The sequence below is a fragment of the Abramis brama genome, assembly GCF_963993115.1.
Source record: "Abramis brama genome assembly, chromosome: 10".
Lineage (NCBI taxonomy): Eukaryota > Metazoa > Chordata > Actinopteri > Cypriniformes > Leuciscidae > Abramis > Abramis brama.
In genome coordinates this window covers 10664199-10677921 of record NC_139972.1, presented here as the reverse complement: position 1 = coordinate 10677921, position 13723 = coordinate 10664199, and the positions used below count along the sequence as shown (strand labels likewise).

The window sequence follows — 13723 nt, the reverse complement described above, 5'->3', positions numbered from 1 at the left end:
TTGAAAGATCTTGTATTGTCAATGCAAGAGTCAAGCACTCTGTTAAGTCTATATGCACGTAAACAAAATGGGTGTGTGTTGATAATGAGAAAAATAAATAAAATGTTTATCTTCCCCTGATCGACTGGTGAACATTATTTAACTGTAATTATTAAACTTATACATTTATTTATATATATATATATAAAAAATGTGTTCTAGACTTTTAAAAAAAGCCCACAATTGAAGATCATGAAGTAGTTTATCTCGTTCTGGGATAATGACCCTCTAAACTCTTGGGTTAAACTGATCACAGCTGACATTTGATTTCTGGTGAATATGTCAAATATGTCTGATATCATTTTTGAATTAAATATTTCATGAAGTAAATATATGTGTTTTGACATTTTATTTAAATAATTGAATAATGACAGACAAATTAAATAACAAAATCTCAAATAAATCTGAATGACACTAGTCTAAGTTATACATAAACCTGTGTTTAGCTGAAGGAATGACATAATAGTAATAGAGGCAGATTCTTAAGACAATGTTTCCTAAAACAGCAACATTTCCACTTTGAATTAACCAAAATATCACTGTTATTAACACAAATGCAACATTTCATTGAATTTTCTCTGTATTTTATCATAATTACAGATTGCATTATTAATTAATATAGGGGGAGACTGAGGGCAATTGTAACCATTTTTACAGTTCCCTTCATAATTTACAGACTACTTGAAATACACTAGTGATATTTTGATACAAGAAACATATATTGGTGCACTATTTAATATTACAATTGGTAACACTAATAATTTCCATAAACAATGACATAATGATTTGCAATAATTAAATTACACTGTTAAACTCTAGTCTGATTCACAGTTGAATCTGAAACTCGATCAATTATATTTATTTCTGGTATGTCTGAACTTTCTTCTGCTCTATGATCCTGACAGATGAACCTGGACCAACCCCAAGCGCAGGGTATAAGGGTTCAGTGAAAGTGGTCTGGACTCTGTGAAGGAGAGTCATTGTGTCAGAGACGCTGTAGAAGGACAGAGTTCCTGCTCTGTGATCCAGATACACTCCTATTCTAGAGGAGGAGACAGTGGGGATTGGGACTTGGGCTTTAGCATGAATAAAATGAACATACTGCCGAAAATACCATAATCTCCAGGATATTTTGTTGAAGCCAAGACCACAATCATTACCGTTTCCTTTACGTCTAATTCTTTTGTAACAAACTGCTATAGCACAGTCGTTCCCACTGCACTCGACCTCCCAGTAACAGCGACTGCACAAACCCTCTCTAGACAAGATGTAGGGAAACACATTAAATCGCTCTGGTTGATCAGGATATTGCTGATCTTTATCACAATATGATATTTTCCTGCTTTCCTCAGACAGTTTGAGATTTCTATGTGCAGTGTTTAGATCCAGGTGAAATTCACAGAAATCTGAAGAGGAATGAACAAAAGACAAATATTGAACAAAGTAAACTTTGGTCTAAAATGGTCTCATTGTAACAGATCATTTCCACTGATACTTATCAATTAGTGAGTGTTTGCCTTGAAGAAACTACAGTTCAACTTACACTGCAAAAAATCAGTTTGGGTCTTTGGTTCTGGAGGCTTTGTAACATTTACATTTGACACTGAAGAGACACAACAAAACAAGTGTAAGGTTAAATTGTTGGTTTAAGAGTATGAATGACAAAAGAACATATCAAAAGATTCAGACCTTCTGGAGATATTTTAGCAGTTTGCTGTTGACAGACTTCCTCCAAAACCTCCTTAAACGCTGAGATTGAAACGTCTTTAAAAGACAGATGAGTGTGCTGAGTGAAGCTGGGAACGTCTTCAAATGTGGGTAAAACACACACAGACTGACAACTCTGAAATGAGACAAATAATAATTCAAACATGATTTGTAAAGCAGAACTGATCTTTTTCAAAGACCAAACAAGCCCCACAATAATGTTTAGATTCTCAAAATTTTGACATCAGTACAAATGACTGTTTCCACTAAATAAAATAAATACTTAAAGCACAGAACAATGAATAGTGAGCGTCCTACAGTATATCAATTACACACATGATCATTAATTACCTTCATACACTGGACCTGATCATCAGAAATCAGAAGTTTCTCAATCTCTGCTTGTCTTTTTCTGAGTTCTGTCAGCTCTTGATCCAGATGTTTGTGAAGTTCCTCTGCTCGATCTATCTCAGTCTTCTCCTGAGCTCTGATCTGCTCTTTAATCTCAGAGCGTTTCTTCTCAAGAGAGCAGATGAGCTCAGTGAAGACCTTCTCAATGTCCTCCATGCTCTCTAGCGCTGAATTCTGTCAGAGACACAAAGATCTGATCATGAAGAACATAGTTCTGACTCAAAACAATGCAGGCAGAAAGTAAATTAGTGCCAGTCAAGCTCCAAAATTGACAGATTGACAGAAGTCTCAATAAGAACATTCTGAATTGTGTCAAGATTCTTATAACAGTTTTTAAATGAATTTTTGGAGCTCAAAACTGATACAAAAACACTGTCTACTTTTATTGAATTTAAAATATCTACTTTTTGCATGTCAAACAAACTTAAAAAAACTAAAGAACACATAAAGAAACATACTTTAAGAAGCTTCACAGCTTCACTGAGTTCCTGCTGACCTCTCTCTCGCTCCTGGATCAGCTTCTGACACGACACCTTTATCTCCTTTAACTCTTTCTGAGGATGTTCACATAAATAGGTAAAAATAGACATAATATGGTAAAGGTTTGTAACAAGGTTAATCAAAATTACAGACTATAAATACAGTATATGCAATATAATAATTATAATAAAATAGTTTATGCATGTTTTTAATTATTGTTGATATTACCTTTTTACTAGTCCATTCAGAATCCACAGACACCACACTGTGTCCTTTATGATTATCAGTACACAAACAACAAATACACTGATGATCATCCTGACAGTAAATCTCCAGAAGTTTCCCATGACTGAGACAGAAGTTCTCCTGAATGTTTCTGGAAGCTTCGACTAGTTTGTGCTTCATAAACGCAGGAGATTGATAGTGAAGCTGCAGGTGAGTTTGACAGAAGGAGGCCAAGCACTGCAGACAGGACTTTACAGCTCTGTTCTTCTCTGTAGTGCAAACATCACACTCCACAGCAGCCGTTTGTAGGGACGTCTTCTGCAGCGTCTCCATCATCTCAGCTATCAGAGTGTTCTTCTTCAGTAGAGGTCTCTGACTGAAGCTCTCTCTGCATTGGGGACAGCGGTACGGCGGCCCCTGCTCCTTCTGGCCCCAGCAGTCAGTAATACAGCTCATACAGTAACTGTGTCCACAGGGAATCGTCACCGGCTCCTTCAGAGGATCCAAACAGACTGGACAGCTGAACTGATCCACACACTGACTCGCTGCAGATTCAGACATTTCTGAAGGATTAACCTATATAAATACACATGTAAATCATTAAAGGAGAACTCCGGTCAATTTTAACATTGAGCTCATTTTTTTGTACATTTGGAGTGCTGTCAGTACAGAGAACAACGACAAAAATCGGTGTTGCCTACACCATGTTATCCTCTTTTTAAAATTTGCACCCTGTTGACTTCAATAGGGCAAGTTTTAAACCTGCTTTTAGCCTCTTAACATCCTTGATGTGTCATTACAAGTGCCCAGCCAATGCGAGTGATTCCTTCGGAGTGAACGCGTGTGAATCTGACTGCAGTAGGAAGTGAAAGATATGGATAAAAATTATGTTTATTCAGCCAGCGCTCATACCTGTATTTACATCCTGTTTTCGGTCGAAGTCCATAGTAATCGATTGTCGAGTTCACGCGCGTGATCATAGGTACTAAACCTATGACCGTGAACTCGACAATCCAAATGTACAAAAAAATGAGCTCAATGTTAAAATTGAGTGGAGTTCTCCTTTGATGAAAGAGCATGTATAAAACTATACAAAATACTTAGTTTTGTATATTAATATGAAAGAATCGTAAACTCTTCACCCGTAACCAGAAGAATAAACATAAATCATCCAAATAAACATGGAGCTATTATCAAACTCATACAGTAATAATTGAATGTTCTTTTTTTTAATGCAAGCAAGAAGACATAAAACAATTAGTTAACGACTCTTTGACGTTCTTACCTGATTTGACAGAATAACAAATATTCCCTACTTTACAGCTTTAACCAAAAGAGTGTGAATCGTCAAGTAGAGGCTTGTGTAGCAGGGAAATAGGTTTCGTTTCTCTCAAACCCACAAGCTTCCTGGTTTTCAGTAGCAGGGAAATAGGTTTCATTTCTGTCAAATCCACAAACTTGTTTATGTGAAGCCATGACTTTGCAGTTTTAATGCTCTACTCTTTGAACTTTGCTTAACATCATACCGTACAGGGGCGGATCTAGAAAAATATTTATGGGGTGGCGAGAGGGGGGCAGGAATTTTTTAGGGGTGGCAACATATGGCAGACGTATATATACTGAATTTAATCACAGTTAAATTGGCCATAACTTTTAATTCGTTGCTGCCAATAGGGATGGGTATCGTTAAGGTTTTAACGGTATTACTACTCTTACCGATACTCCTTATCGATCCGGTACTTTAACAGTATTCTTATCGGTTCTTTTTGTTATATTAAAAAAAGGGGGAAAAATTATTTAGAACACAATTAATATTGCTTTATATTTTGAAATGTTAAAGAAATATCTATAGCAAAAGAAAAAGCAATGCTTTAACAAAACAAATAAAACATGTATGTTATGCAGAAGGGTGCAGGCTTTTGTGTTTTATATTCAGGACACCAAAAACAAAGTACAAACACATGGTCAAACAAAAAAAGTATACAATTAAACAAATATACAAATTATATACCCAGTGCTTTAATTTCAGTAATGTCTACTGACATCTGTTCAGGAGTAATATGGGCTAAAAAGACATCTAATAAAGTCAGATAAACTGCATAGATTATCATAGATAGCCGCTGCGTGTCGGCTCCGTGCTCCGCTGTCCTTCAATACCCACCAGGTCCGGATTTGTTGCGGAACGGTTGCGGCCATGACTGACAGCTGAAGTCACGAGGACCCACGAGATCTCGCGAATTCACGTATGATCGCGCGATATAAGTGCTGAATTGCTGCGGAGCTCTCCGGCATCCGGCAAAAATAGAAGCTCCGGAGTCGGAACGCAGTCGTTCCGCAGTCAGTGAAAATACACACATTGACTTTAATGGAAAACCTATTGACTCCGCCGCCGTTCCGGAGCGGATCCGCAGCCGTTCCGCAGTTGGTGGAAATCAGGGGTAACAGTTAGACTAACGTTAACGTTACATTTATTGTGTGTTGTAACGTAACGTCGGCGTAACGGCGACCATCAGTAAACGTTATGGATACAAACAATATTTTATATATTTTATTAAGCTGTTCTTGTCTTTACTAAAATCAAAATTAGGCTAATCAAAGGGAAGAGTGCTCTTACAAATAACGAGGGAGCGATTTGACCGCTAATTTTGGCTAACGTAATAGACTCGCTGTTTTTGCTGATGCTGAATCGTCTTTAGCATACAATACATTCATTACAAATGTAACTTTAAGTTAAACGTGTGTTTAAACTACACCTGGGGAAACTGACTTCACCTTCAGAGGCTCTAGGGCAGCTCAGTCTCTCCAGTCGGGTCAAACTTGCCTCTAAACTCACTGCTAACTGCTTATCAGCCTCTCTTCTCCGAGACACTGCGTACTGCAGACAGATGGACTGTGCAGCCTGCCCTGCTGCCAGTGCCAGTGCCACTGGTGGTGAAATTTCGCGGGGGTCGCTGCCGTGCTGGTGATGGGTGAAACCATTGTGAGGGGGAGGGGATTCTAAATCGGCGATTTCTGTTTGAGAGGAGTTTGGTGCGGGTCTCCTTGGCCTTCAACGTGTAGGCTATGAACATAAAATATACTTAAAAAATATTATCTGATTTATTAATGGGGTGGCAACAGGGGTGGCAGACTGTATCCCAGGGGTGGCAGCTGCCACCCTTTGCCACCCCGTAGATCCGCCCCTGATACCGTATCTCTCGACACCAATAATCAGACTAGTTGATAACTTACAGAAAATGTGTTTCTTTGTTTTAACTGCTTCTAACACACTTCCAGCAATCTGTGTGTAAAATGATTAAATGATTTCATGTTTTTTGTACAATGTCAATGGCATCAAACCTTTCAGAAATCATTTGTTTTAACAAGTGATGATTCTTTGTTATAAGAACAGCAGGTTTTCATTCAGATGCTGTGGAGAACAATAATAATCACACTAGGGATGTGAATTTCTGCCAAAAAAGCCATTCGACTATCGAGGAGCAAAAGGCGAATATCGTTCGAAAATCGGAGAAAAAAAAAAAAAAAAAGAAAAAAAACCCCATATTCTCACAATGACAGAAAGGGAGGCCAATTTCATCTTTAGCAATTTGTCATCAAACAAACTGTTTATTAATTGAGCAAGTAACATGTTCTCGGTTTTTTTTTTTTTTTTTTTTTTTTTACATAGTTAGGCCTATGGTAGGCTAATTGAAAAAAAATAAAAAAAAATAAAAAAATAAACAGGACAATAAGTCCGTTTCTGCATTGCCAAACCAGATGCTCGTTAGATCAAAAAATAAAATAAATGCAGTTGGATACATGTCATAATGATTTTACGAGAACCTGACTTGTTACCGGCAATAGCCACGTTTTAAACAAAGTAGTTTTCAATCAATGTTACTCGCATAACGCTTAGGCTTATGTGACATGCATAGACTGTAAAAAAATATGGACGTAGTGTCCGTGGCGTCACCCGTAGGTTTCTGAAGAGCATTTTTGAAGCCTAAAGTAGGCGGAGCCGGCCGTCGCCATCTTGGCCTCACGTCACTCCCAGATAACAGAAAATAGGCAAACAGGCGGGGCGTGAGTGGAGCTGAGGAGCCAAAATCACGTAGCTCGACGTCATAGATATAAACACTGTTTTATATCTATGATATATCTATAAACACTGTTTATATCTATGGCTCGACGTGATCGAGTTAGCTGATGATGTAAAGCCAATTAAAAGTTCCTGTTTTTGCCCTTCGAAATATTATATTATAATATTTAAAAGACACGGCTACAAGTGAGACTGTGTATTGTGATTCTGTACTATTCTGCTAACGTTAGTTGAAAATGTATTATGCAGTAACTTAATATTACTCTGAGAGTGTGTGTGTGACAGTGATTTATGTGCACATGTCAGTCACTCTTTCTTATGGTCCGTCAGCACGGCATCGCTCGTCAAGTTCGTAGAGAGTTTATTAAGTCCATTTTAAATTCTGATTTTGGCCGCCTCTCAAATGGGTTATAGATATATATTGCCTATGAAGTTCAAGTAAATGCGCTAGAAAATCCGCGCTCATTCATGGATGTGCATTTATAGCATGGACGGAGAAAGCGCCGACGCCTGCATGATTTCATCTGACGGTACATAAGCATATTATAATCTATATCTGTTCCGTGAGAGCAGAACGAACGAGCCTTTATTGACGTTTTTAAATCTGAAAACTCCAAAAAGCAACGAAATTGTCAGACATCCATTAGTGCATGTTCACAGAGGAAAACTGAAATAACGTTACAGCGCTGGTTGTTCTCTCGAACGATACTCGACGACAACAATCCTAAGCAGTGGGCGAAGTTAACGTTACTTAATGGGTGTATTCAATTGTATGAAATAATCCCAAAAAAAAAGCACAAAACACGGCAGAGATGGCAAGTTCAGCAGCAACATTTGCTGAGGTGAAGTGACGGCTAGTAACGTAACAACAGACAAGCGGCTAGCATTGACATCAGCGACAACCCACCTGTCACTCAAGTGGCCACACCCTTAATTATGCAGAACTTTAAATATTAATCAACTAAACGGATGAGTTATAAAAAAATTCACCCCCCTCACAGTTGTCATGAAGGGCAAAAATAGCTGTATAGACCAAAGCCACATACAGACACCAGGCTGTAAACACGTTTTTTTCTGCTGTAAAATTTGGCATTTTAACATGGGGGAGATACAGATTTGACTCACTTTTGACATCAGCCTCAAGCGGCCAGTCAACGAATTGCAGTTTAACTCACTTCCGTGTTGGTTTCAAGAGAGAGACGGGGAGTTTGCCGCTTGGTGACATGTCATACTCTTGCTCAAAAAAAATTGCATTTCAACATTTTCTGGGAGGAGACGCGAGCGCAACCTACATGAGGTCACGACAATGCTCTTCTTCTTTTGTTTGTTTACACTATGTACACAAAAGAGGTAGCCTAGGGGGTTTCATTCATAGCGACACTTTGTGTCCCCGAAAGGAAAATACCCTGCTGCGCGATCTGTGACAGTAGGCGCGGCGTCAATTATGTAGAACACATTGGAATTGCGCGAAAATATAACGATATTGGAAAAAGCTATTTTATGATCGAATTTCGCATGCAGTTCGACTATTCGAAGATCGCGACTCATCCCTAAATCACACACAATCTCAAATAGATCATGAATTCTGGAGACAAAATAGTTCCTAAAACTGCCACATTTTCATCAAAAGATCACTAGAATGCTATTAACACAAAATACACTATTTCATTTAATTTTTTCTTTATCTGATCAAAATTACATCATTAATTACACACCAAACTGAAGAAAGCAGAAATCTAAAGATAAATCTGAAACAAACATTTCTACAATGTACTGGCAGAAGGTCTATGTTAAAAACTGTGCATCTTTGAAAAGGTTTCAAACAGTATTTACTGACATTCAATCTGAGAATGTTGTAAGGTGTGTTATATTCATATTTTACACTGCCCCGCCAAAAAAAGTTGTTATTTGGATTTAAATTGGCAAATGCTTAAGAGTCTAATTCATTTATTGCAGTGATTATTATATTTCTAGCATGTTATATGTTTGGCAACGGTTCTTATAATTCTCATTGATAGAGTGTGTAGCTTTTCATTCCTTAAACAACCATGTAGGAAGACGCATCATGGCCATATTCCAGGATGACTGAAAGTCTTTGGGTTGTGCTGGAGGAGACTTACAGAGTGCTTGACTCTTGCATTGACAATACAAGATCTTGACCAAAAATGTATGCACCTCTTGATGGAAGTCTTGTCGAAAGATTTTGTATTGACAATGCAAGAGTCAAGCACTCTGTTAAGTCTACATGCTAGAAACACAATTATCACTGCAATAATGATCCAATCATAGACTCTTAAGCATTTGCCTGTTTAAATCCAAACAACAACTTTTTTTTTTTGACCGGGCATTGTATTATATATACATATTTTTCATTTAAATCAATGTTTGATTTGTACATTTAACTCAATACAGTCATGTAGTTTTTAATGTATTATTTTCTGACAGATTATATTTTAAACTCTGCTTTTCTACGATCCTGACAGAAGAACCTTCTCCAGAATAAAACGCAGGGTATAAGGGTTCAGTGAAAGTGGTCTGGACTCTGTGAAGGAGAGTCATTGTGTCAGAGACGCTGTAGAAGGACAGAGTTCCTGCTCTGTGATCCAGATACACTCCTATTCTAGAGGAGCAGACAGCAGGGATTGAGACTTGGGTTTTATCATGTGTGAAATAGACATTCTGTTGAGATCGGGACAATCTCCAAGAGTTTTTGTTGGAGCCAAGCCTACAGTCATAATTTCTTCCCTTACGTCCAATTCCTTTGTAACAAACTGCTACAGCCCAATTGTTCCCAGTACACTCGACCTCCCAGTAACAGCGACCGCACAAACCCTCTCGACACAGGACATTCACATATCTATCAAATCGCTCTGGGTGATCAGGATACTGTTGGTCTTTATATGTAAATGATATTTTCCTGCTGTCCTCAGACAGTTTGAGTTTATGGTTTGCAGTGTTTGGATCCAAGTTAAGTTCAGAGAAATCTGAGGAGGAATGAAAAACAAAAAAACAAATATTGAGCAAAGTAAACTTTGGTTCCAAAATGGTCACATTGTAACAGATCATTTCCACTGATACTGATTAATGAGTGTTTGCCTTGAAGAAACTACAGTTCAACTTACACTGCAAAAAATCATTTGGGGTCTTTGCAACATGGACATTTGACACTGAAGAGACAAAACGAAACATGCGTACGGTTCATTCGTTGGTTTTATACTACAGAGAATGAATGGCAAAACAATATATCAAAATATTCAGACCTTCTTGTGATATTTTGGCTGTCTGCTGTTGATAGACGTCCTCCAAAACCTCTCTGAATGTTGAGATTGAAATGTCTTTAAAATACAGATGCGTGTGTTGAGTGATGGGAACATCTTCAAAAGTGGGTAAAACACACACAGACTGACAGCTCTGAAATGAGACAAATACAGCACTCTTTGTTATGTAAAAGACAATTTAAAAATGTGAAACAGTGAGTATAGAAACATTATGGTATACTGATTAAAGGACTTTTATTACCTTCAGAAAATTGATCTGATCATCATTAATCAGAAGTTTGTCAATCTCAGCTTGTGTTTTTCTGAGTTCTGTCAGCTCTTGATCCAGATGTTTGTGAAGTTCCTCTGCTCGATCTATCTCAGTCTTCTCCTGAGCTCTGATCTGCTCTTTAATCTCATAGCGTTTCTTTTCAAGAGAGCAGATGAGCTCAGTGAAGACCTTCTCAATGTCCTCCATGGTCTCTAGCGCTGAACTCTGTCAGAGACACAAAGACCTAATAATGGAGATCATTGTTGTGACTCAAAACAATGCAGGTAGAAAGTAAATTAGTGGCAGTCAAGCTCCAAAAGTCTCAGTAAGAACATCATGAATTCTGTCACGAATCTTTTAGCAATTTTTAATAATTTTTTGGAGCTCAAACCCCATTGGTCATGGTCTATTTTAATAGAATTAAAAAAAAAAAAAACTTTTTTGCATGTCAAACAAACTTAAAGCTAAAACTAAAGAACACATAAAACAACATACTTTAAGAAGCTTCACAGCTTCACTGAGTTCCTGCTGACCTCTCTCTCGCTCCTGGATCAGCTTCTGACACGACACCTTTATCTCCTTTAACTCTTTCTGAGGATGATAACATAAAAAAATATAATAAAAACAGGCAAATATAGCCTAGACACCAGTCGAGTCCAGTAAAGGATATTATTGTTGATGTTACCTTTTTACTAGTCCATTCTGAATCCACAGACACCACACTGTGTCCTTTATGATTATCAGTACACAAACAACAAATGCATTGATGATCATCCTGACAGTAAATCTCCAGAAGTTTCCCATGACTGAGACAGATGTTCTCCTGAATGTGTCTGGAAGCTTCGACCAGTTTGTGCTTCATAAACGCAGGAGATTGATAGTGAAGCTGCAGGTGAGTTTGACAGAAGGAGGCCAAGCACTGCAGACAGGACTTTACAGCTCTGTTCTTCTCTGTAGTGCAAACATCACACTCCACAGCAGCCGTTTGTAGGGACGTCTTCTGCAGCGTCTCCATCATCTCAGCTATCAGAGTGTTCTTCTTCAGTAGAGGTCTCTGACTGAAGCTCTCTCTGCATTGGGGACAGCGGTACGGCGGCCCCTGCTCCTTCTGGCCCCAGCAGTCAGTAATACAGCTCATACAGTAACTGTGTCCACAGGGAATCGTCACCGGCTCCTTCAGAGGATCCAAACAGACTGGACAGCTGAACTGATCCACATATGGACTCGCTGCAGATTCAGACATTTCCTCCTCTCTCTCTCTCTCTCTCTCTCTCTTTTTTTTTTTTTTTTTGCTGCAGATTGCTGCCTGTTCCTCTATTTGAAACTGTTCTGCCAGAAGTAAATTGCTAAAGAAATTGTGCATAAATCCACATGTAAGTCATAAATGAAACAGCACGTCTAAAAATCAATAAATTGCTTGTTTATTCATAGACAAATTCCTTAACGCTTCATCCGTATAAGCAAAACAATAAACATGCGACATCAAGATTAACACATAATACAGTGATAATATAATGCTCTTTATTTCAACGCAGGCAAAAAGACAAAGGAAAAAACATTATTTAACGATTTTATGAATCTCACCTGCTTTGACAGAACACAAAAGTTAAATATTAACCCGACTAACGGTTCCGTTTTTCTTGAATCCACACACACTTCCTGGTTTTCAGTGTGCAGATGTGCGCATGTGTCCCGAGAAACAGAGAGCAAGTAAAGACCAAGAGTGTGAGGGAGGGAGATAATAATTTGACGCCATGACTTTGCAGTTTTTGCTCCCTCTGTATTTTGCTCAGAATCATATCGTATCTCCTCACCAATACGACCGGAAGTAAAATGTAAACAAGAACGCAAAAATCACTAAAGAAACGGCGCGGAGCATATCATCAGTTATCAAAGTTATCTTGCTTTGGCATTAAATGATAATCAGCTGTGATTAAACATACACAGTAAAACATAACATTATTTATCGTATCTGTCACGTAGAAACGACAACGGAAAATTGGCTGTTCTCCCGTAGTAGACCGTTACCATGTTTTTTTTCTCATAACGAATCGCAACTGTTGCTTAAAGTCCCTAATTATCAGACCAGTCGAATGGTGTGTCGGATAACAGACAGAAAGTGTGTTTATTTAGGCTAACTGCTTCTCTTCCAGCCATCTGTGTTTATAAAGATTAAGCCCATTGGTCATTTTTATGTTGGCTGGATGATATTGATATCCAACCTGTCAGAAAACGTTTCTTGTTTTAAAATGATACTTCTTCATCACAAGAGCAGATATTAATTCAGATGTGGAGAATTATTTATTTTTTTAATGCACCCGTCTCCTTTTTTAAGGTTTCACAGCTGTTTCTCAGCTTTTTGTCAACACCATCTGGTCAGATATACTGTAGTTATGAAACAGTAATATCAAGCAAGTAGGCTATGGTTCCACCCTGAAGTCAACCTCATCCACATTTTTGGTCAACACAGTGAGCCAATTATTTTCCCAAACTAATTCTGACATCTTGTGGTTTGATGATGAACTGCATCAAATATATGAAGTAACCAGACTAAATGAGCACTTTCATGCCAAGATGATGAAATACACATAGGTCACTTATAATTTTCCACCGCTTATATTGTTTTGAGTTTTTTTTTTTTTTGTCTACTGAAATTTATTGGAATGATAATTTTGCAGTGTTTCGTCAGCAGAACAACCCAAAAACATTAAATAACAGTACAACCCACTGAAGATGTCTGACGTTTCATTACCGTTGAAAATCAAATACTGTGAATAAGGTCTACACTATCACTTGTTGTGAATTTATTTATATAAAAGCATAACCATAGGTTTAACTCGTTACCAAAATGAACGGAGAAGCATGTCCCTTTATTAGTTTACATACAAGCATTCTTTCGCTGATTTAGACTTTTTACACAGGCAAATAATAATAAAAACATTATCTTCATATTCAATGAATTTACCTGCTTTTTGACAACTAAACTATACTCTCCTCCCATGTAGATTTGACCCAAACTAACAGCAGTATGGACCTGTAAATGCTGAATACTTGTCACTCAAGTTAAAAGGAATTTCCGCTTTACTGGAATACACACACATTTCCTGTACACACAAAATCTCTTGGCGCATGTTTGAAAACAAAATTAAAGCAAAGAAAGGGAGTGTGACATGTCTAAACATAGAAAAATAACAAATTATAAATTTCCAACTCTTCACAACATACAGTGAGAGTCAAACACCCAGAATCTCAAAA

The 13723-nt window shown here is 37.8% G+C and overlaps 2 protein-coding genes across 4 annotated transcripts; both read right to left on the bottom strand.

The window, feature by feature from the left end:
- Positions 1 to 373: 373 nt before the first annotated feature.
- LOC311090594 (E3 ubiquitin/ISG15 ligase TRIM25-like) lies at positions 374 to 4386 on the bottom strand. Of its 3 annotated transcripts, none has more exons than XM_084125975.1 (7): positions 4148 to 4386; positions 2866 to 3407; positions 2616 to 2711; positions 2098 to 2331; positions 1729 to 1882; positions 1583 to 1642; positions 374 to 1445 (listed from the first exon to the last, which is right to left on the bottom strand). In XM_084125975.1, the coding sequence occupies exons 2-7, from the start codon at positions 3316 to 3318 to the stop codon at positions 898 to 900; spliced, it is 1545 nt and encodes a 514-aa protein (XP_083982101.1). In that variant the 5' UTR covers positions 3319 to 3407; positions 4148 to 4386; the 3' UTR covers positions 374 to 897. The 3 variants fall into 3 exon arrangements, with proteins under 3 accessions (XP_083982101.1, XP_083982100.1, XP_083982099.1); XM_084125974.1 differs by having other exon boundaries at positions 2866 to 3438; positions 3775 to 4382; XM_084125973.1 differs by having other exon boundaries at positions 2866 to 3438; positions 4148 to 4382.
- Positions 4387 to 6496: 2110 nt separating this feature from the next.
- On the bottom strand, positions 6497 to 12267 carry LOC311090593 (E3 ubiquitin/ISG15 ligase TRIM25-like). The gene is made up of 7 exons (XM_084125972.1): positions 12053 to 12267; positions 11154 to 11814; positions 10964 to 11059; positions 10460 to 10693; positions 10201 to 10351; positions 10063 to 10107; positions 6497 to 9924 (listed from the first exon to the last, which is right to left on the bottom strand). Exons 2-7 carry the CDS (start codon positions 11709 to 11711, stop codon positions 9353 to 9355), a joined length of 1656 nt encoding a protein of 551 aa, XP_083982098.1. The 5' UTR covers positions 11712 to 11814; positions 12053 to 12267; the 3' UTR covers positions 6497 to 9352.
- Positions 12268 to 13723: the final 1456 nt, after the last annotated feature.

What these genes read in the sequence shown, in the direction of transcription:
- LOC311090594 (XM_084125974.1), bottom strand. Translation starts at nt 3,423, where the DNA reads ATGTCTGAATCTGCAGCGAGTCAGTGTGTGGATCAGTTCAGCTGTCCA. An exon ending in AAGCTGTGAAGCTTCTTAAA is followed by an intron (nt 2,332 to 2,615) that starts GTATGTTTCTTT and finishes TGTCTCTGACAG; the next exon opens with AATTCAGCGCTAGAGAGCAT. An exon ending in ATCAGGTCCAGTGTATGAAG is followed by an intron (nt 1,883 to 2,097) that starts GTAATTAATGAT and finishes GTCTCATTTCAG; the next exon opens with AGTTGTCAGTCTGTGTGTGT.
- LOC311090593 (XM_084125972.1), bottom strand. Translation starts at nt 11,711, where the DNA reads ATGTCTGAATCTGCAGCGAGTCCATATGTGGATCAGTTCAGCTGTCCA. An exon ending in AGCCAAAATATCACAAGAAG is followed by an intron (nt 10,108 to 10,200) that starts GTCTGAATATTT and finishes TTGTCTCTTCAG; the next exon opens with TGTCAAATGTCCATGTTGCA. An exon ending in CCCAAATGATTTTTTGCAGT is followed by an intron (nt 9,925 to 10,062) that starts GTAAGTTGAACT and finishes ATTCCTCCTCAG; the next exon opens with ATTTCTCTGAACTTAACTTG.